Here is a 27,175-nt window from a genome sequence, read left to right on the forward strand (position 1 = left end):
AGTCAGTTAACACATCTTGTATATTATTATCTATTACATACTATATTATTAAAGTAAGCCAGAGGTAAAAAATGTTAAGAAAATTGTAAGGATATTACATTTACTATATTTCTTGAAAGAAAAAGGCACATGTAAGTAGACCCATGCAGTTCAATCCTGCACTAAGGGTCAACTAGTTTATTTAATATGAAAATAGCCAGTTTGACTCAGTGGATAGAGCATCAGCCTGCGGACTGAAGGGTCCCGGATTTGATTCCAGTCAAGGGCACGTACTTTGGTTGCAGGCTGGTTCCTGGCCAGGGCCCTTACAGGAAGCAACCAATGGATGTGTTTCTCTCACATCGATGTTTCTGTCTTTCCCTCTCTCTTCCACTCTCCCTAAAAAAATCAATGGGAAAATATCTCTGGCAAGGATTAACAACAACAAAAAAAACAAAGTGCAGTACATTCAGATAGAACTGGATTCCCATATTGCTGTTTTTCTTGTTGCTGTTTTACCTTGCAACTGTGACTTTTTTAAAAATATATTTTTATTTCAGAGAGGAAGTGTGAGATAGAAACATCAATGATGAGAGAGAATCATTGATCAGCTGCTTCCTGCACACCCCACACTGGGGATCGAGTCCACACCCTGGACATGTGCCCTGACTAGGAATTGAACTGACCTCCTGGTTCATAGGTGGATGCTCAACCTACTGAGCCATGCTGGCATGGTGCAACTGTGACTTTTCTGAGTTTGTGTCTTCAGCAGTAAAATGAGTATCATAGTGCCACTCGAAGATTTTGGGGGAACAGGTCAGGTGTTAAAAGAGGCTACCTTTATAAAATGCCTAGCACATGATTAGTGATTGTGATGTACCTAAATTTGTAAAGAATGCCTCATCTATTCACCCCCCCCCCAGCCTTGTCAAAAGAAAAATATTATGTTCTTAATAAACGTCATAAACATGTTTATATAAAACTTGTTTTCTGTACATTTTGTTTTGAGGAAAGAATTTTAACATTTTACCTGAAAAAATGAGAAGTAAGTTGCTCTTGTGTTTGAAAGAGGGAAGCATTGGTAAGCACCTATTGCTAAGTTTTAGCATAAAAGCCTGGAGCAGAGCATCAGTTCTTTGTGTCTCTTCTGGAGAAAGCTGAATTGAACCACAAACTGTTAGGTGATTCCGGCCACCTTCATGTTGATAGAAGGAAGAAAATTTTGCTGGCAGAGGTCACTACAGGGAATCAGCAGCGCTAAGGCATCGAGAGACTGATCACTGCTCCTGATAACATTGTTACCCTTAAACCACCCCCCCCCCTTTCCCAAATACTCCCTTATTACGCCTTTTTAGGGAAAATGAATGTAAATGTTTAAGGATGATAAATAATTTTTCTTTGTACTGCCTACTCTCTGTCATCCTGAAACAAAAGGTCTTAAATTTTTCAAATCAATACTCTGAATAAGACAGTTGATGAGTAAATACTTGTTCCTTCCTGTATATGAATTGTCTATCCTAAACCAGGGCTTTATGGCTTTCATCAAGGGAGAGGGTGAGCCCTTGCTGGTTTGGCTTAGTGGATAGAGTGCCCATGGACTGAAGGGTCCTGGGTTCAATTCCAGTCAAGGGTACATACCTCAGTTGCAGGCTCAATCCCCAGCCCTAGTCGGGATGCATGTGAGAGACAACCAATTGATGTGTCTCTCTCACGTCTATGTTTTTATCTCCCTTTCTCCCCCTCCCTTCCATTCTCTCTAAAACTCAATGGAAAAATATCCTCAGGTGAGGATTTAAAAAAAGGGGGGGAAGGGGAATGGGTGAAAGCACAGTTCTATTTATTCTGTTTACAAATCCCCTAACTGCACTTTTTAAATATATATTTATTGATTTCAGAGAGGAAGGGAGAGGGAGAGAGAGGGAGAAACATCAACGAAGAGAGAGAATCATTGATTAGCTGCCTCCTGCACACACCACACTGGGGAATGAGTCTGTAACACAGGCATGTGCCCTTGACCGGAATTGAACCTAGGACCCTTCAGTCCGCAGGCCGACACTCTATCCACTGAGCCAAACTGGCTAGGGCCTAACCACACTTTTCATCCACAATCCCTCAAAGACCTGCTTTTTGTTTTTTTCAGAGCAAGGTGACAGGTAGAGCCCTATTCCCTGGCTGCATTCTGATTTCCTGTTGAGATATCAAAGCCTAAAATATAGTGAATGCTACTGTCCTTGAAACTACAGGAGCTAATTTGTATAAAATATAATGCTTCTGTAAATATCTGTTCAAATGCTGGTTGGTATTCTCTTCCAGTTCACTCCATATAAACTTTCATCAGGGACTTGGTTCTTAATGCTTTCACTACTTCCTTAGTCCATAGCAGTCTGCTGACAGACTTGTGTGGCACCTTATTTTTACCACAAAGGCAGGATTTCATCAAAAGGGGCAGTAAAGCATAATAGTTAGGAATTCAGGCGCTAGTCTAGAGTCATTCCTGGGTTCAAATGTCGCTCCACCATCTTAGGCAAATTGTTTAATCTCTCTAAACCTCAGTTTCTTTATCTGCAAAGTGGAGATAATAGTATTTACCTTAGGTTTGGCTGTGAATAATAAATAAGATTATGGTATAAAATGCTAAACACAAAATGTTGCCTGGAACATTTTAAACATCTAGTAAATCTTACCTATTATAAGGATCAAAGAGTGTAGGTAAAAGGAGTTAGGAAGTAGGGGAGGGATGCTAGAAGGAAATTCTTATTTTATTATTTCCTATAGTAGATCCTATTTACCTTCAAATATGAGTGAACCAATAAAAATTATGCTTGGAAGTGTTGTGAGGCAATAGACTACATATTCCATGAGTCAAATTTGTGTAGTGATTACTAAGACCAGGAAATGAAACAATGAGACATGACCCCTACCTTCTTAAGAGTCTAGTTTCTCTTTAAGTGAAGCTTCAGTGGCCACTGTTAATCTCATAAAGATGTGGTAAAAATAAATAGGTGAAATTCTGAAATAATGTGGGTCTCACATAAGAAATCTATCAGTCCTGTCTTCAGATGGGTGAAAATTTGGAAGAAAGGCTCTATAAGTAAGAAAGATTTCTGCTAGAATACTATTCTGATTGTTTCAAATTGAGAAATATCAGAGAAATACTATACCTTTATAAATTTAAATAAAAATTGTGTGATTGACTAAAAGTATTTCTAGTTTGTAAGATTTTCTAATATAAAACACCATTGTTCAAAGCTACTTAAATCCCAACAAAAATGAAATATGCAAATAAATATGGTACTTGTATCATGTCATGATTTAAAATCAGGTTTTCAGTGTATAGTGTTCCAAAGCTACAGTAATCAAAATGGTATTGGTATTGGCATAAAAACAGACACATAGATCAATGGAACAGCATAGAAAGCCCAGAAATAAACTCACACAACTATGGTCAAATAATTTACAACAAAGAAGCCAAGAATGTATGTGTAATTGGGAAAGGATAACGGTGTTGGAAACACTACAAAAGACTTAAACTAGACCACTACTTATACCATGCACAAAAATCTGCTAGCAAAAAGTCCAGGAAGCACAGAGTCTCAAATAAGATGAACCCAAAGAGGTACACACCAAGATGTCGTAATTAAAATGCCAAGGAGTAAAGACAAAGAGAATCTTAAAAGCAGCAAGAGAAAAGAGTTGGTTACCTACAAGGGAGCACTCATACGACTGTAAGCTGACTTCTCAACAGAAACTTTGCAGGTCAGAAGGGAGTGGCAAGAAATATTTAAGGTGATGAAAATCAAGGCCCTACAACCAAGATTATTCTACCCAGAAAAACTACCATTTTGAATTGCAGGTCAGATAAAGAGCTTTATAGACAAGAAAAAGTTAAAGGAGTTCATTGCTACCAAAACCAATATTACATGAAATGTTAAAGGGTCTTTTTTAAGAAGAAAAAAAGATCCAAGTATGGGCAATAAAATGGCAATAAATACATATCTATCAAAAATTGAATCTAAAAATCAAAATAAACAACAAGGAATCTAATGAACAAAATAAACTGATGAATAAAATAGAACCAGCCCAGCTGGTTTGGCTCAGTGGTTGAGCGTCAACCCATGAATCAAGAGGTTATCAGTTCGATTCCAGGTCAGGGCACATGCCCGGGTTGCATGCTTGATCCCCAATAGGGGTTGTGTAGGAGGCAGCCAATCAATGTGTTTTTTCTTTCATAGATGTTTCTATCTATTCTTCTCCCTTCCTCTCTCTCAAATCAATAAAAACATATTTTAAAAAATAAAAATAAAATAGAACCAAGGCATGGAAACATGGAACAGACTGATGAATCTCAGAGGGAAGGGAGGGTGGGTGAGAAGAGATTAACCAAAGAACTTATATGCATACATGCATTACCCATAGACACAGACAGTAAATACGGTGGTGAAGGCCTGGGGTGGGGTGGGATCCGGGTGGAGGGGGACAACAGAGGTAAAGAAAGGGGGGACATCTGTAATACTCTCAACAATAAAGGTTTTTTTTGTGTTTTTTTTTAAATAGAAATATATGATCCAACAATATCACTGAAGGAAATAAAAACACTATCTCAAAAAGACATCTGCACCCCCATGTTTATTGCCATATTATTTAACAATCTTAGTGTCCACTGACAGATGAATAGCTTTTAAAAATGTGGTATGTGTATACAATGGAATATTATTCATTCGGAAAAAAGGAAATCCTAACATTTTTGACAACATAGATGGACCTTGAGGGCATGATGCTAATAGAGAAAAATAAATAATGTATGATCTCACTTATATGTAGAATCTAAAATAAAATAAAAAATCAAACTCATAGATACATAGTACCTACTGGTGGTTTCAAAAGGCAGAAATTAGGGGGACAGGCAAAATGAATGAATGTGGACAAAAGGTACAAATTTCTAGTTATAAGTAAGTCCTGGGTATGTAATGTACAGCATGGTGAATACAGCTAACAGTACTGTATTGTATATTTGGAAGTTGCTAAGAGAATAGATCTTCAAAGTTCTCATCACAAGGAAAGAACTGTAACTATGTAGGTGATGAATGTTAACTTATTGTGGCAATCATTTTGCAATATATACATATCAAATTATATTGTACACCTAAAACTAATACAATGTTATGTATCAATTATATCTCAATTTTAAAAAGTGTACAGAAAATAAGAAGGGGTAAGACAAAGGACTTCTGTGTTTTTCAACCTTGTAGCATAGTGGTATTAAACTTTTAAAAGAAAAAAGTATGGAAGAAAACCAATAGTTAATCACTGATAAAACTAGATGATGAGATTACAAGTAAATTTATTTTCCTTTTAAAATTTGTTTTGAATAAACATTTCAAGTGCTCTTAAAATATTTGAGACCCAGGGTGATAAGGTTTCACTTTACCATAAATCACATTAAAAATCTTTTAGTTTAGGTAAGCTACCAACAAAAACAGTAACACAGACAAAAAGTAAATGAAAAGCGGACAAGTTTCAATACTAATTTAACTCATATTGTTGTAAATATGTTATGTATCCCTGTCTGTAGGTCAACAACTTGAATTAATAACTTGCATAAATCTAATTCTGACATATCACTAAATCATACCTTGAGGATAGCTATAAGCTTGAGAAGGATCAACTATCTTGCTCATTGAGTTGTGTGATTCCTGAGAATGTTTTTCCATCACCTCTACTGTATCACTGGATAAAGATGATGATGAAGACAATCCCAGTCTAACATATCTTCCTTTTTTACCACAGAGTGAACAATCTACCGGTGTGGCACTAGGTCCCCGGGGAAGTTGAACTTCATCTCTGTTGTAGTTTCTAACAGCTCCACTGTGATGCACAGAGCGTTCTCGTTGCCATATATAATGGGTTGGAGCAATGGCCATAACCTATAGTGGAAAGCTTTCTTTTAGAACTTTACTAAGTTTTTTAGATTTAGTAAAACTAAGCACAAAAAATATAACTTAAGAACAGCTATCTCTAGCCCAGCTGGCGTGGCTCAGTGGTTGAGCGTCAACCTATGAACCAGGAGGTCATGGTTCAATTCCCAGTCAGGGCACATGCCCAGGTTATGGGCTTGATTCCCAGTGTTGATCCTCTCTCATCTTGATGTTTTCATCCCTCTCTCCCTCTCACTTCCTCTCTGGAAAAAAGGGAAGGGGAAGGGGAAAAAAGAACAGCTATTTTTAAAACTAGATTTAAAAATCTAAGTTACCAATCTTGAAAAAAAAAAAAAAGCATCTCCAGATACGACAGTATTTACCTATAAAGTGATTCATTGCTTGAACTCATGACAATAATTTAAATTATTTCAAATAGGAAACAGGACTGAAGCAACCTTCTAGGTTTTTCAATTCTGAGTATTTTAAGTTTGTGAAAAACAATACAGTTATCCCAAAACAATTATTAGCTTTGGAATATACTGGGCTGAGAAGAACATGTTTAATTGAGGTTTCCAACTATGTATGTTAGGCTAATCTTAAAATGTTTGCAATTATGGCAAGGGATATGGTAAGAACAAAGGTAAGTTACTTAACCTTTCTGTTCCTCAGTTTCCTCATCTGTAACATGAAGAGAATGTGTCTATTATAGAGGGTTGTGAGGATTACATGATTATTTATGAAGCAATTAAGATTCCTCACTACATTATCAGTCACTGTTGTCTAAGGTTTGTTAGATAAAACACTGCCTTTAGAGTCAGTTTTAGTTTCTTATCCTGGTTCTGCCACTTGCTAGCTGTATGATACTGGTCAAGTTACTTAACCTTTCTGAGGTTCAATTTGTTTATATCTCAAATGGGGATAGTATTCTACCTCAGGGTTGTTCTGATGGTTAGATGTATGTAAAATCTGTATCACATTATAAGCAACTGGAAAATGGTAGCTACTAGTATTTAAGAAGTCAAACTAGGGAAGTGTACCTATATGCTGACCTCATATGGAATTCTATGTTTAGCTTTTTGAGGAACACCCAGACTGTTTAACAAAGCAACACTGTTTTACATTCCCAAAAGAAATGTATGAAGGTTTGAATTTCTAAGTTATCTCTGAATCCTTGAATTTTCCCCAACATTCAACAATCCTCCTATTTTAATCTACAAATATGCATACTTGCTAAATCTTTATCTCATTAATAAATATAACTAACATGGTTAGTTCTGGGCAGAGTTTTATGATATGCCCCTAAAGTTCTCCTTAGGTTTGACACTAATCCATTGTCTCTTTTGGCCTATAGTCCATTTAACTGGATATAACTTCATTTAATTATAGCATTATCTAGCTCACATTTATCAAAGTTTTCTTTTTTTAAAAAATATATTTTTATTGATTTTTTAGAGAGGAAGGGAGAGGGAAAGATAGAAACATCAATGATGAGAGAGAATCATTGATTGGCTGCCTCCTGCACGCCCCCTACTGGGGATCGAGCCCGCAACCTAGGCATGTGCCCTTGGCCAGAATCGAACCTGGGACCCTTCAGTCCGCAGGCCAACGCTCTTACCTACTGAGCCAAACCAGCCAGGGCTAGCAAGGTTTTCTTAATTAATATTGGCTTACAGTGATCACTGATTTAATTTAATTTCCTTCTTTAGAATTTTTCTTTAGTTTAAACCTTAATTTTCTTCTTTATTGAAAACCAGAACATTAAATAAAATAACCAATCTTTTAACTTTTAGTGTCTTTCTGCTTTATCTTAATAAAATCTGGCATCAAGGAAACTTTATGTATTCTATGTGAAAAAAAGTTATGGTTTTTAAACATATTTAAATTTATATAAATTTTATATCATGCAATTCACATTTAAATCTTTGGACTTGGAATTTCATATATTTTATTTAATGAAATTATTATTCAACTCCAATGATATTACCATAAGATATTTTGAAATATGCACACTTATCCTTTTCCAATATATTGGTGATCTTTTAGATAAGAGAAACAAACTAAAATAAAAATCCTACAGAAACAGACTGCTCTGAGAAACAGAAATCACAATTTTAAATTCTTATGGTATAAAATTAAAACATCAACAATGCAATACACAAGTTGTATTCATGGTAACCAAGGTTAATGATCTACCCTTATATATACAAAAAGATAAAATGTTAGAAGCACATTAAAAAACAAGGAAAATTATATGAACAAAAGACAGAGATTACACATATAAAGTATTTTAAAATCTTACCTCTTCACAGCATCGCCTGCTTACAATAGCCCTATAGTCAATTCTATCCCAGAGTTGGTCTCTTAATTTTAAGAAATTAGGGAACAATTTTCTCCAGTTTTTCCCTAAAGCCCATGGAAAAATTTCATATTTGGATTCTTCTTCATCTTCCTCAACTGTATTAGCCAGATACCTAACAAAGAAGACCAATGACTCAAAGAAAGAAGTATGTAAAGAACAGGAATGGGCAGTTCACAAAAAAATACAAAGCACTATAAACACATAAAAGATGTTCAATCTTACTATAATTAAAAAAATGAAAATAGAGATACAGTGAATTTTACCTTAATGAGTTCTGAATATTTGTGAACTCTCTTTTGTGTGCGTATTTGTGTATTCCTATAAATCTTGAGCTTTGTTCTGGGATGCAGTTACTTGGAAACATTCTGATCCTTTTAGGTTATGCTTTTGGTAGATCTGGAGCAATGTTCAGTCTGGGGCTAATTATTCTCTACTAGTGATGCAACACCTTCCTGAATAATCTACACAATATCCTGTCAATTATGAGTTTTCTCAGTCTGGCTAGTGGGAACAGACACTATTTCCAGTCCTGGATAAATTTTAGGCGTTGTTCCCCTCTAATTCTTTCTGATGGCCTTTTGTGGCAATCAAGTAGTTTCTTATGCACAAATGAAAATCAATATCCTGTCAAATGCCTGAGAGGGATCAGGCATACAAAGAAGCAGAACACAATCCAATCAATCAATCAAAACTGACATACTAGTACATGGTAAAAGTAACAGATAAGAACATTAAAACAGTTATAACTATTCCAGATGTTAAAAAAGTTAAGACACCCTTTTAGAGATGAAAACTATGTGTAAATGAAAAATACACTGGGTGGAATTAATAGCAGATTAAATATTGCAGCAGAAAAAACTTGTGCATTGAAGACATAACGGCATAAACTGCGTAACTGCATAAACTATCCAAAATTAAACATGTAGAAAATAAACAAAAATAATAAACAGAACATCAATGAGCCACGAGATTTCGAGCAGCCTAATAAAAGTGAAATTGGAGTCCCTAAAAGGTGGCAGGTGAACAGAAAAAAATATTTGAAGAAATAAATGGCTAAAAATTTTAAAAACTTGAGGAAAATTATAAACCCACAAAGAAGCTTCTTGAAGCCCCAAAGCACCAAGGCACATCATAATCAAATTGCTCAAAACCAATGATAAAGAGAAACTCTTAAAAGCAGTCGCGGGAAAATGTAAGTTGAGTAACACAGGAAGAGAGATAAGAATGGAGCAGATTTCCCATTGGAAACAATGCAAGCCCCATAGACGTCTTTCCAAGAAAAATGGGTAACTTACAATAAGAAAATTACAAAGCACTTAAGGTACCATGAGCAGAAACAGACTCTGAAGTCTGAAGATACTAGAATTAATAGATACACATCAGAAAGAAAAAAAAAAAAGAGAGAGAGAGACCTCAAAAGCAGTTAGAAAGAAGGCAAATGATCCTAGGTGAGAGGTTTGAGATGCAAGGACTAGGAAGCAAAGGTATAAATATGAGGGTAAATATAAACAAATGTCGAATGTATAAAACAATAATACTTTTTGGACATCAGACAAAACTACAGAATTGTAAAAAAAGAGTTAAATGGATAATTGTTGGATAATTGGAGTTAAAATACTCAAGGTTGTGTGATTAAAAATAACTTGTGTAGTTGCTAAAAGAATAGATATAAATTGCATAGTTCCTAAACAAGTAGAAGTAAAAAAGGTGTCAAAAATAATTTAAAAATCTCAAATCAAAAAAGATAAAAATGGAGGGGACAGAAGAAACAGAATAAATGGAGCATATAGAAAGTACACAAGATGGTAGAAAAAATCCAAATATATAAGCAACAATAGAATATTATTATTCTGCAGTGAGGACGAACTATATAGCTACATATACCATGTGCTACTTAAAAGATCACTTTTAAAATAAAGTTTTTATTTATTTTAGAGGGAGAGAGAGAGTAGGTTTCTAGATGAGAGGGAAACATTGATCAGCTGCCTCCTGCACACCCCCTACTGGGGATCAAGCCGGAAACTGGGAATCCAACCAGTGATCTCTCACTGCATGGAAAGATGCTCAATCTACTGAGACATACTGGCCAGGCCCATGTGCTATTTTTGTACATGTTTCACATTAAAAAATTTTTTAAAGGTACAGAAGTGTAGCATATACTTCATGTAATATATACATTGCTTCACATATAGAAAATTATTTCTAGACAGATACACATGAAACAGTTGTCCTTGAGGAAGGAGACCAAGGTCTTGAGATAGAAGATTTACTTTTAATTGTATACCCTCTTATGTACCTTTTAAAAAATATATACTTTTATTTATTTCAGAAAGGAAGGGAGAGGGAACGACAGAAAAATCAATGGTGAGAGAGAATCATTGATCAGCTGCTTCCCACACGCCCTACACTTGGGATCAAGCCAGCAACCCAGGCATGTGCTCGACTGGGAACTGAACTGTAACCTCCTAGTTCATAGGTCGATGCTCAACCACTTAGCCACACTGGCCGGGACCCCTTATGTATTTTTAAAACCATGTGCATATTCATATTCATATTTAGTTACATTAATATAAAATGAGTACCTACATATTATTTATCCTTCCTTAAATAATTGTACATATTTTATTATTACCTTGTTAAAACCATTCAGTTATGTGAATCAAATCCTGTCCTCTGTAAAATTATGTAATTTCTTACTTTTAGTATCCCTGAGAGTTCTTAGTAAAGGGTAGACAGAGTGGGAGATCGGTTCCTTTCATGCTTGCTAAGTGAAACATGAAAAATCTATAATGTACCATGATATCAGACATCATGATTCTACTCTAGATTAACAATTTTTCAGTCTCAACGTGATGAAATATCTGAATTGTATACATGTAAGTCCCCTTGTAATTTGAAATAGTTAATATTTTCTTGGAGCAGAGTCCATTTTTTGCATAATAATTAATTGTGTTTATTCAAATAAAGAATTAAGAACCTTTTATATGTTAGCCACTAAAGGATGCAAGAAAAGGTTAAGTACATGCTCCTTGCCTTTATGCCTACAGTCAAGTAGAAGAGGCAACTGAGTATGAAAAAGGAACTGTAAAAGAGATTGGAAGAATGATAATTGAAGTTCAATGTTATAAGAATATATAGAAAGGAAAAGAACTTGAGTTAGAACAATGGCTAAGTGAGAAACTATGGAGAATTATTGAGTCAGGCTGTACAAAAGTATGATTATATATAAAATGAAAATTATAATTCATGTTATTTTTAATATACAACATGCAATGCAACCTCACAGACTACTACATAGTATAAGTTGACACATCACTTTACTGTTAATAACTTTACCAAAAAAGTCAAATAAATCCAATTTTAGGCAGCTAGTATGATTTAAACTAAAGCTTCTTTTGGTTTGTTGCTAATCTTCAGATGAGAAAAAAACTAAAAAACAGATATTGCATCAACATACAAATATAATACAATACTAAACATTGTAAATACAATGTAAACAGCATTATAGCTAGTGGTCAATGGCTGAATTTGGCCATTGGCAAGTCACAGATGAATTTGTGCCCCAGCTCTGCCACTTACTAACTTGTGGTCTTGAAAAGTACTTAATCTAAGCCTTAATTTCTCTATCTGTAAAATGGGGATAATTAAAAAGTGTATATCATCGGAAGATTAAGTGAACTTATAAAAAATATTTTGTGGTGCATTGCACTTAATACTCAGTATTAGCTAATACTATTATATTCCCCCAACTTAGCAATCATCACCAAATTTCATATTGAATTAATTTTTCCCATGTATGGGAAAATGTGTCTCCTGAATGCATGCAGAAATAAATTTCTTTGATTCTGAATTAAGCAGACTTATCCTATAATGCTAACAGTTGTTTTGGTATTCAACTTAAATATTTTAATTTGTACTTCCCTAGTTAAGTACTTAAAATTATATTCATACATCTCCAACTGCAGCACTATACCAGGTACTAGGTATAAAAGGTTTGAGATAGAGATACATATTCTTATAAGTACCGTGCGCTAACCGATTGCGCTACTGGAGAGATACATATTCTTAATTTACATAGATTCTAGCAGAATTTTGACCCATGGATTAGAAAGCCATGTCATTAAAACCATTTACTAGATCACAAAGCTAGTATAAACTGACTACTATAAAGTCAGTGGAAGAAATTGGAAACAATATGCCTTGGTTAAAGTACAGTGTGTTAAGTATTGAGTGGATACTATAGGTATCAGATATGACTAACACTTAGGTTATAGACAGAAATCCACGAGTATGTCTAGAGCATTTTCTGCAAGCTGTTCAATGTAAAAGAGCAATGATGATAATGATTTTTACTATATATTAACTGGAAATATATATATATGTATATATATGTACACACACACACACACACACATATATATTTATTCTGGCTTTAAAAAACCTAAGTACAAAAGAGGATAATTTGGGACAATTTATATGAAACACTGGAAAATGTACAAGTACAAATTCAAGTGGAATAATAAATCTTAGGCATAAAGCAGGATAAGATCAGTGAAAAGAACATATCCTATTAAAGTAAAAAATGTGTAGCTTTTATACCAGAAGGCTTATTCAAAGATATACATCAGGTTTTAAACAGCCTTTGTTTGAAATAAAGTATCATATATATTATAAATAACTACCACAAAAATCACAGTAGAAAGCATACTTACAGAGCAATAAAGAAATTTATCCTGGTATGCTCATTTATAGTAAATTTAGCCCTCTTGAAATAAACAAAGGTCATAGCCAAAAGATACTATAGGAAAAAAAGTTAAAAGTTAATATGAATGTTGTGTTTTCATAAGTAAAACTGCTTTAAAACAGTTACCTTTAAGATGACTAACATGCTAAAACAATAAAGCATTATTTATCCTTATTACAGAATTACCTATTCAGGTCCTTATTTTTTGGCTCCTGTAATCCATGTAAACAGTGAGAAGTTAATTCTCAATCATTTATCATGATTAAGATTATAACTAGAATGACTTTCTAAATTTTATTGTCAATATTTTTGAACCAAAAACACAATATTTTTCTATCTTAAATATCAAACCTATAGAGAGGTGAAAATAATCATAAAATGAATAAACATATCTTCTTCACCTAGATTCACCATTTGTATGTTGCCACATTGGTTTGACATGTTATATACACATTTTCCCCCCTGAATTCTTTTAGTTTTGGTCACCCATATTCACTTTCTAATAGAATCTTTTAAAAATAACTCAATCAAAAATTAGAATAACATGGATTTATTTTCATTGAAAAAGTTTTGTATTTATTAAAAAGATATATGTCTAGCCTGGTATTAAGACACTATGCCAGGCTCTGGCTGTTTCATTTAAAAACAAGTTGTAATATTGATGTATTAGATTTCCTTCTCATAAAATGCTTATTTATCCTACCTTCGCAGAATTGGCCATAAAGGAGATTTCAAGTTTTCAATGTGATAGTGTTAAAACAGAGTGCTCCTGGTTAGTTACTTTGAAAGCACTGCCCCCTGCTGTCCAACAACTTTAATTATTATAATGCACTTAATATAATCAAGTGTAAAAGTATGCCACATGAACTGGATATTTGATATTAAGGCAGTACCGTCAACATTTAAAAGTGTTAGCGACATTGTAATTATGTTTAAAAATATGTAATTTTTTAGAGATACATCTTAAAATATTTATGGATAAAATAGTAGGATGTCTGCTTTTGGGGAGAGGGATTAGAAAAAATAAGAATGGCCCACAGTTGGTGGGTTAGGCTCCTGGCGGGTCTTTGTTTTAATATCTACCCTAAGTTGTGTATGGTTGAAATTTTCCAAAATTAAAAAACAAAACTTCTCTAATTTTATCTGTTATTTTAAACCTGAAATTTTAAAAAGTTCACACCAATAGCACATTAAGAGTGATGTGAAGTCATGCTGAATTTTCTATGATTACATAGTGTAAGATGGCATTCACGAAGCTGAAATCATTAACTGTTCAGCTAAATTGAAAAAGTATATAACAGCATGGTCCGGTCCAATTTTTTTTTTTTTAATGAAACACTGATACTTAAATAAAGAAAATGATGAGCTAATTTTACTCTGTAAGATTATTGGCATTTGTTTTATCTAAATTACCTACAAAATATTAAAATGTATAACAGACTGCCTTAGTGGAATAAATCTCAGAATATTCTTTCTCTACAGCCTGAAAAAAAGGTAATAATTCTGATCTAAACATATTAAATCTATACTGATTCTTGTTTTCAATCAAACAGATATAAGTCTAAGGTCTTTTAAATCTAATCACTAATACTATACAATTCCCCAAAATACAGAATGAATTTATAGTTTATTCTAATTTTAAAGTTAATATGCAAGGATTCCACTTTCAAGGAGCAATGCAGGCTAGTTCTTTTCCTAAACTTAATGAATAAGAAGAAAATTCTTATAAGGTTTCATGAAAGTTCTGATGGTTTAGTAATATAATAACATTGGTTAATGATTATATTATTACTAAATTTACCTTGTCTGCAATTTTACAGCAGCAGTCCATCCACAAGAAATCTTGAATTAAATCATCATCTACAACAAAAGATAGCTATGACTTGTCTTTTAAAGAGAGAATGTTTCCTTTTGAAGATTTCCTACATAGGGAAATTATAAATGATGCTCTAAATTGCCTTAATATATAGCGTAGACTGGAGTGGGAATGGTAGAACTTTTTGATTTATTGAATATCCCAATAGCTCTTTGAGAAATAGGTATTGGGTAACTCTCGATTAGCTTTTTGTTACTTTCCAAAGTCAATCTTTAACAGGTGGAAACGGAATCTGATACAGAACTCAGTCTTTAAAAAATGACTTGCCCCACTAATGTGGCTCAGTTGGTTGAGCATCCTCCCATGCACCAATAGGTCTCCGGTTTGATTCCCTGTCAGGGCACAGGCCCAGATTTCTGGCTCAATCCCCAGTAGGGGATGTGCAGAAGGCAGGTGATCAATGTTTTGCTTTCGTATCAATGTTTTTCTCTCTCTCCCTTCCTAAAAATCAATAAAAGAATCTTAAAAAAAAAACACAAACAACACTGTCTCATGATCTGAACAAATTCAATAGCTCAGTTATAGCACTGAAGAAAATCTTGAAGCAGGGTTGTTGGCTTGGCTGAGATTTTATGTAGTATTTTACTTTAGGTCAAAGAAAACTCATGCTATGAACTTGAAATGCCCAATATTTATATTTGACACTTGTATTTAAGTAGTCTAGAAATGAGATGAGTTAGAATTTCTAATCCAAAAGAATCAAAATCCAACATTTAAAAAAAGACTAATTAAAATAGGCTTGGTTGGAAATGAGAAATCTGACAGAAAATAAGAGCATCCTCTGATTATTATGAAAATGATAAAATAGATCTTTACATTCTCTCACTTTTAAGTACTCTCTAATTATAATATTTTAAACCTACCAAATAATTTAAAGAAAGCAGTCATTTCCTGACGCTGTATAACTAGACAGGGTCCTTTGGGGCGTTTAGACTTGTTGCTATTCTGCACATTTTTTTCAGATGTTGGCCAACTATCTTTAAAAATAGGACGCTTCAGGTTAATAGGTTTTTTAGGCTGATGTGATCTACTTGACCCAGATTTTACATGAACAGTAACAGAAGGTGGTGTCTCACAACACAGCTGATTATGCCTCATTTTGCTTTCCCAAGAGTCCTGTAAAAATAAAACATATAATTATTTATCACACTCTTACTCATTTCTATATGAAAACAATTAACTGGATGATACCACCAGATGCAGTGATGTGAGGCATTATTGAACTTGCTACTAAATTGTTGTGACAGCGACTCATATGAGAAAGTGCTTTTAGAATTCAGTGCTAAGAAATGCTACACTTCCTTTGGTTAATTGATATACCTCCTCTTCCCAAGAAATAAGATCCTGTATACTATTTTGCTTTGACTACAAGGGAACTCAAAACCAATTTTGAAAGTTAATTAAAGAAACTATACTAACTTTATAATCTATTTGTGATACTCTTTTTTCCTGATAACATTTTGCTTGCATTGACATAATTTTATCATGATTATATGACACCTCGAATTTTTTATAGAACAAGGCAAACAATTCCTAGAAATTAATTATAATCAATATTAAGTATTATATTAAAAAGTAGTCCACACACAAAAAAACATTTTCTTACTAGTAAATTTCTTAATATGTTACAAAATTTACTTACTCAAGAGCATTTATTGGTATTTATTAAAGTTAAATATAATTCTAGCAGAGATGCATGGTATATGTATTTTGAGGAATTCTCATAAACTGGTCATTTTTTTATACTTGAGTGTAATATATGAGCATGCTATTTGAGTAGCTGATTATAAGTGTAAATGAACATATAGTGCTATAATCTAATACAATTTGAAACAATGTTCATCCATCCATATTTAACAGTATGTATAATCTCTATCATGTTTGGTGGTAATGTTACTACAGTTAGTATTACTTTTGTGGTCAAAAAATTTGTAGGGTATAAAAGGAGGTATAAATAGGCAAAGTAGGAAACTACTCCAAGACCCTAATTAAAAGCTCTGAATCCTTACTCAAAGGGACCCAAGCAGCCATGCCTTCTTGGGTGTTCCAGGAGTTAGGCACAGCTTCTCCTACCTGACCCTCAGAAACTTCCCTGCTAAAGGAAGGAATGGAAAATAAGATTGGACTTAGTGGGCTAGAGCAATGCTGTCCAATATAATGTGAGCCACATGTGTAATTTATATACACACATATTTGTATGTATATATATAAATTTAACTTTATTTTTATTGTGTAATTTTATATTTTAATGTCACATTTAAAAAGTGCAAATAAACAAGTTAATTTAATAACATATTTTATGTAACCTAGTATATAAAAAATACATTTTTAACATGTAATCAATATTTTACTTTTTCATACTAAATTTGAAATCTGGTATATATTTACACTTACAGTATATCTCGATTTGGATGTTAAATTTCCAACAGTTAAAGTGAAATGTAGTCCTACCAATACAATCAAGTAATCTGCAAGGAAAAACATATTTCACACTCATTCAGTACTTAATTTAAAATGAAATAAAAGGAAAATTCAATTCTTCAGTTGCATTCATCACATTTCAAGTTGCTCTATAGCCACATGTGGCTAGTGGCTACCATATTAGACAGTATAGGGTTAGATTATGAAGAACTAGTCAGAGGAAATTATATTAAATTGATTCTATAATTGTTTCTCTTTCCTTTTCCTTTGGGGGTCGAATGACCCTTTCACAGGGGTCGCCTAAGACCATCGGAAAACACATATATAATTACATATTGTTTTTGTGATTAATCACAGGCGTTAATTATGTTCAATTTATAACAATGAAAATACATCCTGCATATCAGATATTTACATTACGATTCACAATAGTAGCAAAATTACAGTTATGAAGTAGCAACGAAAATAATTTTATGGTTGGGGGTCACCACAACATGAGGAACTGTATTAAAGGGTCGCGGCATTAGGAAGGTTGAGAAACACTGCTCATCTTTCTTCCTAGGTCCAACCAAACTGAAGATGAAATGGGTGATAAATTAAGCCATGAGACTTGTGTAAGATCTTTCTTCTCCTTTCTACCCACCTCATCTGGGAGACAGTTGGGGCCTCATCTGTACCCCCTCCCCCTTACAATCTAGATAAAAAAAAAAACTGAATAGGCTTCTCAAACTGGAGTATAGAGGCTAGGCTCAGGTGTGGAATGTACCAGAATATAGAATAACGGTGGTATATCTCCCAGGAGGTAAGATTTATTCAATGTTAAGTAAGTTATATTAGTTTTGTTATATTAAAACAACCATGGATATATCATGCAATAAAAAGCAATTTTCTTTCATAAAAAAGATAAATATCAGGCTCACAGCTTTACACTAAGCCACTAAATCCTGATGTATGTGTTAGGATACTTCCTATAAAATTTGAGAAAATAGACAAAGAAATGGCTGAAATTCCCCAAAGAGATATTGAGATTAATACACAAATATTGGCAGTAAAGTTATGAAGAAAGCGCTTAAGGACAGAAGCTATCAGTGCTATATTCTTGGTCAAATTCCACCTTGAGGTAGTTGTAATTTTGTTCTTCATTTAGATATACCAAAAGAATGAGGTCCTAATAAGCATGCAAGAGGAAAAGAATAAAAGACAAAAATATGGGCCATTCCTGGAAAGGACAAGAGATAGGGAAGGAGAAACTATGCTCATAAGGCAAAATCCTTTAACAAGTTTTTACATGGATTCCACCAACATGAAGAAAATCACACCAGAATTCGTACTTGAACAGAATATCTGAGATATTTTTTGGTGAAGGGGGTATCCAGACAACAGCTAATTTATAGGCATCTAAATAATTTCTTCTCTCTGCAGGTAATATACAGAGGGGTCAAACAACAGAAGCAGTAGTTTGGAGGTCCATGGGCCTCTAGGAAAATACCCACTGGCGATTGGACAGGCAGGTCAGCCTAACTGCAGCCTTAGCTGAGCACTTCACATGTGCCAGGCACTGTGCCAAAGGTTTTGCATGCATTATCTCATTTAATTCTCAGAACATCTCTATAAAGTGAGTGTTGTTTTATCCTTATTTTCTAGATTAGAAGTTTGAGGCTTAGAGAAGTTAAGGAATTTGCCCATGGTCATATAATGAGTGACAAAGCTCGGACTTGAATCCAACACTGTCTGACACAAAGACCCGTATTCTTTAACCACTACAGAATTGTTCTAAAGATTAAATGAAATCATGTGCAAACACTTGAAACATAATAAGCAGTCCAATATTGCGTACTGTCACCTTGCCAGGAAAACATAAACCCGGCTACAAGACTACACTTTGTAAAATTTAATTCTAGCATTTGCCATGTGAGTGAATTATGACTTAGTGGTTAAGTAAGCCATTGCTGTAGGGAAGAAAGATGGGCTTATCATATTTTTCTCTAAAATAAAGTAACTCTTAAAAAGTAATCTTTATCAGTTGGTGAGCGCACCCTCCCGGCCGGCCGGGGTTGGGGTCCAACCCCCAGGCAGCGCACATGCAAGCAGCGGCCAAGGAACGCATCCATCAGTGGAATAAACCCGTTTCCCTCTTCCCCTCTCCCCCTTTCTCTCTCTCTCTAAAGATCAAAAAATTTAAAAATTTTCATTGAAATTGCTATAGCATTCTTCTCTAGTATAACCACAGAATCTAATTACTGAGACACAGAGCGAATTTAGAAAATCTCCACAATTTTCACGTTTAAACTTTTTTTTTTCAAAATTAATTTACCATCTAACGGTGACAGAACACTTTTGGCCCAGATGCTACAGTGTTTGTAAAATTATACGGCACAGCTGTTATTCGGCACAGCAAGTCCGAATCCGGTCAGAAATCCAGCCCATGAGAGTCCAGGGGCTCGAACCACGGAAACGGAACGGAACTGAAGGAGCGACGAGGAGCAGCAGCAGGAACGCGCCTCCCCCCGACCCCCCCCCCCCCAAACCCTGGCAATAACCCCAGGGAAGGGACGACGGTCAGACGAGGACTTTTTTTTAAAAAAAAAGACGGGATTCGTGTGCCCGGCAGGCAGACGGGCAGCGCTGGGAGAGGAGGCGGAGAAGCTGAGCGCGGACCGGGACGCTCCGGGCGGGCCCCTCGCTGAGGGCGGCGAGAGCAGACACCCGTGCGCGCGCTTCAGAACCCGGTGCAGGTACCAATTCAATAAAACCGCCCGCCCGCCGCGCGGCTCCGTGGTCGGCGGGGACCCAGGTCCCAGAAGGTCCGGGTGCGGTCCCCCCTCCGCGCGGGCCCGGGGCTCGGGCTCCACCGCCGGGGCGGGGCGGGCGGGAGGCAGCCGGTCGCAGGTTCTCTCACCATGGATGTTTCTCCCTCTCCCTTCCTCTCTGAAGTCAATAAAAATGTACTTTTTAAAAAGCCCCCTCCCATGAAGCATGGTTAGTGATGCGTATTTTGTCGGGTCGACGAGGGACCCGTGGGCGGGTGACGCCTGAGGGCGCTGACACCGACACCTCAGCACAGAGCGGCACCGTAACTGTGTCCTTTTCACAGAAAGTGACAGGTAGCCACATCCCACCTCAACCAGTAAGTACACTTTAAATGGAAAAACCATCCACTGGGAACAAGAGTGCAGTGTTTCCACGCGCGCTTAGGCCGGTCGTGAGGGTCTCGATTCCGACACGGGTTTATCAGGCTCCGCCATCCCGCTCCCCCACCCGTTGCTTTCCAGCTGAACCTGGTTAACGGGCCTCGAGCGGCCCGGAAATGTCCGCCGCTGCCGGCGTGTGACTGACACTCAGAGGTCACGTCTCCAGACTCGGCGCAGACGCCCCGGGAGGAGCCATGTGGGGGGGACGCCAGCGACGCAGGGCCCCCTCCAGGCGCCGCGACCCCCGCCCTCCGGAGAACGTGGGCGGCGGCCGGCCCACCTGCTCAGCCGCGAGGCCGCGAGCCGGGAAGCTCCCACCCCGACCACCGAGGGCGCCCGGCCCCGCTTCTTACGAGCACTGCTCGCGCCCCCCCCCCCCCCGCCTTCCCGGCCCCAGAACCGCGAGCCGCCCGGCCGACCGCCCCGCCCGGCTCCCAGCCCAGGCTGCTGGCGCTGGAAGGCACGGTGCCCTCGTCGCGGCGAGGCCACCACAGGGCCTCCCGGGAAGCGTGTGAGGAAGGGGCAGGGGCGTCGCCCCACCTCGCGCACGGTGGGGGTGAGGGGATGGAGGGACCAGGCACAACGAAACTGGAGTCGCCGGCGAGGCCCGGGACCAAGGTACCTGCGAAAACCTGGGGCTGGTGACAGGCCGAGCGGCGCTCACTCTCGCAGACGCCCCGGCCTCAGACGGTTGCTCGCCGGGCGCTCCGCCGCCGCCTGACCCTCGAGAACTCGCGCCCGTCCGGGGCAAGGCCGGCGCGGGCCAATCAGCGCCCAGAGACCGCCTTCGGGGGCGGGGCCGGCTCGAGGGTGCGCATGCCGCGCCCCGCCCCCGCGCCTGCTCGCTGCTGCCCTCGGACCTTCTGCCGTTAAGCTCGGGACCAAGCCAAACGCCACGACCCTCCCAGGGGTCCTCAGGCCCCGGGTTTAAGCGGAGCCTTCCTCTCGGGCACTCACCCAAGTGAGGCTTTATCAACAGCCATTCGTCTTCCTCGGCGAGATGGAGAGGCCCTGCTATGTTTAAGTAGTTTTATGGACAGACCCCTCCAGCGGTTCTCAACCTGTGGGTCGCGACCCCTTTGGCGGTCGAACGACCCTTTCACAGGGGTCGCCTAAGACCATCCTGCATATCAGATATTTACATTACGATTCATAACAGTAGCAACATTACAGTTATGAAGTAGCAACGAAAATAATTTTACGGTTGGGTCACAACATGAGGAACTGTATTTAAAGGGCCAGAGGTTGAGAACCACTTAAACTAAAGGAGTAAGAGGCGAATACCTGGGCTCGGAGAGGAGGGCTGATGCTGTCCCTTCTGTTAAGTCTGTTCTCAGCTGTAAATTCTTCTACAGGAGCCTTTTCTTTTTGGCCTCGTCTTAGCCCTTGGTCAGGTGCCTTAGGAGGTGGTCGGTGCTTACTGTTTGTTGACGGAATACAGCAGGACTCGGCACAGCTTTGTGCTGTTTTCTGTGACTTCCCTTCCCCTAACGGTCACGGCTCCCGCCCCACGGCTCCTGGTCGCCGAGTTTCCCCGCTGATGACACTCCGGAGGGGAGCACCGCGTTGAACTGGAAATGGTTACCCTGTATCTAAATGGCACTCGTTGAGTAGACATCATGAAGAGCAGTGATAAAACTTTAGGTGGGACTCATATGGGTTAGTTTGTCTTATTTAACTATTGTTGATGTTACAAGGCACGCTGCCACTTCAAACCCCCGTTAACCGATTTGAGCTCTTCAGGGAAATCTCTGAGCAAAAGGGAGACGGCCCTGCCCGGTGAGCGCCGCCCTGATGTCAGGGAGACCCACAGAGGAGTGGACTGGGTCAGGGAGCAAGAGCAGAGGAAGCCTGACACCTTCCTTCCCTAAACCCGTTTTCAGCATAAATATGTGAAAAAGCAATGTGAGCCCTGGCCCGGACGGCTCCGTGGGCCGAGCATCCTCCCGCGTGCCAAGAAGTCTGGTTTGGGGCACACGCCCGGATGCGGCGTGATCCCCAGGACCGGGTGCAGGAGGCAGCTGATCATGGTCTGTCTCCCTCTCCCTAGAAACATTTAAAAAAGAGAGGATGGACACTATAAATTAGTGACACTAGAACTACACGTTATTTTTCTCCTAAGAAATGACGTCTTATTTATTTTAAGTAGCAGTGTTACTTAGTATCTGTAATAACCAAATTATGTATATGATGTTAAAGTGATTTTAAGGCAGCTTGAATAATATTTAAACAGGATAAGTTTCCATTCTTTAAAATTTAGTGACCGCTATTAATTTGCTTAGTGACTAATTTTCCATAATCAGAATTGACCTGGAAAATTATTACAAAACTCCACTAAGGAGGATCTAAATTAGCTATTTTGATTAATACTAACATTAATAAAAGACTGCCCTGTTTCCTACGAAAGGCTTATTTTCTAGACCCACTTCACTATGACTACTAAGAGTGCACCTAAAATTCTATTAGAAATTGCTCAATGTACACTCCAGTGAGGTAGATATTTGAATCATGTTAGATAAAAGCTTGTGTGACCCAATCTAATACATCATATGCAGTACATGAACACCTTCAGAGCAGGACCAATTCCATGTATGTCAAAGACCGTGAAATCTTAATTGAATAAAATATATCTAAACTAGAGGCCCGTTGCATGAAGAGATTCTGCTGGCACTGGTTTTCCTCCGGCACCCGGGACCCAGGCCTTCGCGGCTCCAGACGGAGCCTTGTCTTCGCTCTGCCGCTTCGCCACTATGTATGCAAATTACCTTCCATCTTCGTTGGGTTAATTTGCATACTCTCCTGATTGGCTGGTGAGCATAGCAGAGGGACAGTTAATTTACATGTTTGTCTATTATTAGGTAAGATGTCTCATTGTAAAGGGAAAAAGGGAATAAAATAACCAGTCAGGCTTTATATTAGTTAGACAATTTTACTAAATGAGAAAACTACATTTAAAATGTGCTTTAAAACAAAATGGAATTAGAAAAAAAGACATATGCATTTGAAAGAACGTTGCACTGAGTTGAAAATCAAATCTCTTGCAGTAATACAATACACCAATTCATAAAACGTAAGTTAACAGAATTCTCAATTTAACATTTTTAAAGACAATATTAAGGTCAAGAATTTCACATCTACGGTAGCACACATAAAAGGGCATTATAAATATGATGTCCATCCCTATGAACTTACAAATTTGACAATGCTCAATAAAAGCTTTTAGAATCACATCAAAAGTATCGCACCCAAAAATCACAAATCTGTGTCCTCTAAGTTCTCCTTATAAAATCTTTATGTTCACTTTTCTAGTCTTGCCATTTGTTAATGCTAACCCTTAAAAAGAGAAAGAGAGAAGAGGAAAAGAAATGCTGCAAAAAACCCTTGATCATGTACAGAAATTATTGCTACTATAGTTCACTACAAAGCATGTCTATACAATATCATATGGACTTTGATCATGAAAAATCAGAATAAAAATCTTTAGTGACATAAGCCTTACAATCGTATACAACATTCACATGGCATTAATAGACTGTTAAGCACCCAATACCCATAGTTGACAGAATGTCCCACTGACCAGCATTCATTTAAATATGTCCTTCGTACAGAGAAAGGGAGAGATAGTGTCAGCTTTCCAAGGCTTGTCAAAAAAGGATTCCCATGTTTTATGGATCTAAACACAAAAAAACGACAACAAAAACCCAAAAAACAAAATCGATGCAGGTGAGAGTGTTTCCAGAAAGTTAAGCATGCCAAAAGGTGTTTCGTGCAAATTAAAACCTAAAACAAAGGTACCACATAATCACATTACCAACTAGGTGGGTAATACTATGAACTTTATCTTAAAGTTAAATGAAATGCTACTGCACAATACAGCATCAATCAGTTAAAAATTAGAGTGCACAAATCCATATCTGTGGCAATTTCTGTATGAAGCAAAATATTCACTATCAGCTGTAAAGTTTGCCCAAACTGTTGATTAAATCACTGGATTGGACAGTTTGCATACTTTTAAAATATCAACCTCTAAAATTCCTTTTCACAGCAATGAAGCATAAGTTTTCTTAGTAAGATTAAACAGGTACATAAGTAAATAAGCAAGAGAAAATAATAGTTGGTGAATGTCTTTAGAGCTCGTCCCACATTTCATTTTTAAAAATGTTTAGGGGAAAAAAATTTAAAATATTTGCCATTATTCTAGCAAAAACAAACAAACAAAACAAAACAAGCCCCAAATAATTAAACAACCAAGCAACACTAAAATCACATTACACAGATGGATCATCATGCTTTCATCTGATTTAACGATCACATCTAGTTTAATTGGGATGCTTTTCAACTTTAAAAACTGTGATAAGTGAAGATGTAACTTTAATGGGTAATTTTGAATTTGGTTTTTTAACTTTGTTGAATATTATAACAGAGTATACTTATTACAATACAGTGTAGCACATCTTTCTATTAGAAAAAAATTTAAGATCCTTTACCCGTCTCCTTAAGTTAAAGGTGTGACATCATAAAGGGTGTCAAATGGCTGGATGGTTTTACAGTGCACACTTATATATTATGAAGTATGTCCTTAACAAATCTGATGGTTTCTTTACACAGTTCCTTTCTTCACCTTTTCTTCGGTGGATTAGCTGTTCGTGGTGGAGTGACCGGACGTCCTGAATTCAGTCCACCATACTGGTACTTAGCTTTCTTTTCAGATGGTTTCAATATCTTAAAGTAAACAATTTATTAACAATGTTATTCTTTCAAGTGCAGTAAGTTTAAGAAAGTTACTGTTACAACAGTGGGTATTTTTTCTTCTTCTTCAATAAATGGCAGAAATTGTAAAGTGCAATAAAAATGTAGAAAAAACAGCAAATTTCCACAAATATTTCTCATATTTTAAAGAGTTTGCAAACATCTGAATAGTGCAATTATGTCATTCCATCAATAATTTACTAACAAAAGCATGAGTATACGAGACCTATCAACTACCATTCCTTGGATTTAAGCAAAAAAATTTTTTTAAATTGGTATATCTCTGTGGTGAGGAAAATACTCTGGCTTTAAGAGTCAAAAAGACCTAGGTTCTCACCATAATTCTGCCACTATTTAGAGGGTAACTAGTCACAAACTCTTCACACCTTAATTTTTTTATGTGTAAACAGATCTTTTCATTTAAAAAACAGCTTTGAGGAGGCATTTGAGATCTTGCTCCTCAGCATATGCGATCAGTTTGGCTCAAATAAACTCATAAAAATTCTAAAAATAAAACATCCTAAAACAAACCAGCTTTGTTTTTGTATACAGTAGGTCCTTGGGTTATGTCGGAGATTCCGTTCAAACGGCGCAACATAAGGCGATTTTTGCTGTAAGTTGGAACCCACCTACATAAAGCACCTACGTCATTCACGTGGAGCACATACACAGCAGTAATGAAGTGAAACAGTAAAACAAATTTAAAAGGAAGATAACAATTCCTGACCTTTACTTGTGGTAAATACAGTAAATAAAAAACATGAAGCACATATGTACATACATCGAAATGACGGAACTTTTTTTTTTTTAATAAATAAATGGGAGATGGCAACGTAACCACGAAACGACATACGTCAAGTCCGACGTAACCCAAGGACTGCCTGTATTACATAAAGTTCATCCATTTAAAATATACAAGTCAATGCTTTTTAGTATATGTATTTACAGAGTTGTAGAGCAACGGCTATAATCTAATTTTGTCACGCCAAAAGAAACCTTGTTCCCATCCCTTTTCACTCTCCTACTCCTCCTCCCCCGCCCTTTAACTCTAAGCAACCACTAGTTGACTTTCTCTATTGATTAGTCTTTTCTGGCTCTTTCATATAAATGGAACCTGACAATATGTAGTATTTTGTGACTGGCTTCTTTGTTTTTAAGATTTATTTATGTTACAGCATGTATCAGTATTTCATTACCTTTAATTATCAAACAATACACCATTTTGTTTATTCACTCTGTAGCTGATTGACATTTGTGTCATTTTCAACCTTTTGGCTACTATAGTGTTCCTATGCATATGCATATGCATGTAATTGAGTACCTATTTTTAATTCTTTTGGGTGTACATCTAGGATTAGAATTGCTGGGTCATACAGAAACTCTGTGTTTACTGCACCATTTTACATTTTCACTATCAATGTCCATTTTTACTATAGATGTATGAAAGTTCCAATTTCTCTACATCCTCACCAATACTTGTTACTGTCTTACTAAAATTGTCGCCGAAACCGGTTTGGCTCAGTGAATAGAGCATCGGCCTGCGGACTGAAAGGTCCCAGGTTCGATTCCGGTCAAGGGCATGTACCTGGGTTGCGGGCACATCCCCAGTAGGGGGTGTGCAGGAGGCGGCTGATCGATGTTTCTCTCTCATCGATGTTTCTAACTATCTCTCTCCCTTCCTCTCTGTAAAAAATCAAAAAATATATTAAAAAAATAAATAAATAAAATTGTATTCATTCTGGTGGATGTAAATAGAGCTTTAAGCTCATTATAAATAGAAAATTTCAATATTTATACAAAAAATGCATACAAAAGGCTTATGAAATATTTCTTAGAACTATTCAGAGCATCATAGTGCCTCACTGAAAAATAATATATTACTTCAACTCCACTATGGTGACTGTTGAAGGATATGGCCTGGTTACTTCCCTTAAATTA

General features: G+C 37.0%; 2 protein-coding genes across 6 annotated transcripts in view; both read right to left on the reverse strand.

The window, feature by feature from the left end:
- SPDYA (speedy/RINGO cell cycle regulator family member A) overlaps window positions 1-21,240 on the reverse strand; it is a 37,125-nt gene extending 15,885 nt beyond the window's left edge. The window contains exons 1-7 of one of the 3 annotated variants that reach the window (XM_036334999.1): window positions 21,111-21,240; window positions 17,271-17,344; window positions 15,740-15,992; window positions 14,802-14,860; window positions 12,969-13,054; window positions 8,197-8,368; window positions 5,612-5,903 (exon numbers count right to left, since the gene is read on the reverse strand). In XM_036334999.1, coding sequence (XP_036190892.1) covers window positions 5,612-5,903; window positions 8,197-8,368; window positions 12,969-13,054; window positions 14,802-14,860; window positions 15,740-15,974 — 844 coding nt within the window. In that variant the 5' untranslated portion in view covers window positions 15,975-15,992; window positions 17,271-17,344; window positions 21,111-21,240. Of the gene's footprint in view, window positions 1-5,600; window positions 5,904-8,196; window positions 8,369-12,968; window positions 13,055-14,801; window positions 14,861-15,739; window positions 15,993-17,270; window positions 17,361-21,110 lie in introns of those variants that run through there. The other 2 variants (XM_036335000.1, XM_036334998.1) reach the window with 2 other exon arrangements.
- A 2,157-nt stretch (window positions 21,241-23,397) lies between these two features.
- The window catches only part of PPP1CB (protein phosphatase 1 catalytic subunit beta), a 28,817-nt gene continuing 25,039 nt past the window's right edge, over window positions 23,398-27,175 (reverse strand). For all 3 annotated transcript variants that reach the window (XM_036335003.1, XM_036335002.1, XM_036335001.1), the window contains one exon: window positions 23,398-25,210. In XM_036335003.1, coding sequence (XP_036190896.1) covers window positions 25,106-25,210 — 105 coding nt within the window. In that variant the 3' untranslated portion in view covers window positions 23,398-25,105. The remainder of the gene's footprint in view (window positions 25,211-27,175) is intronic.

The sequence above is a fragment of the Myotis myotis genome, unplaced genomic scaffold (genome assembly GCF_014108235.1).
Source record: "Myotis myotis isolate mMyoMyo1 unplaced genomic scaffold, mMyoMyo1.p scaffold_m19_p_14, whole genome shotgun sequence".
Classification (NCBI taxonomy): Eukaryota; Metazoa; Chordata; class Mammalia; order Chiroptera; family Vespertilionidae; genus Myotis; species Myotis myotis.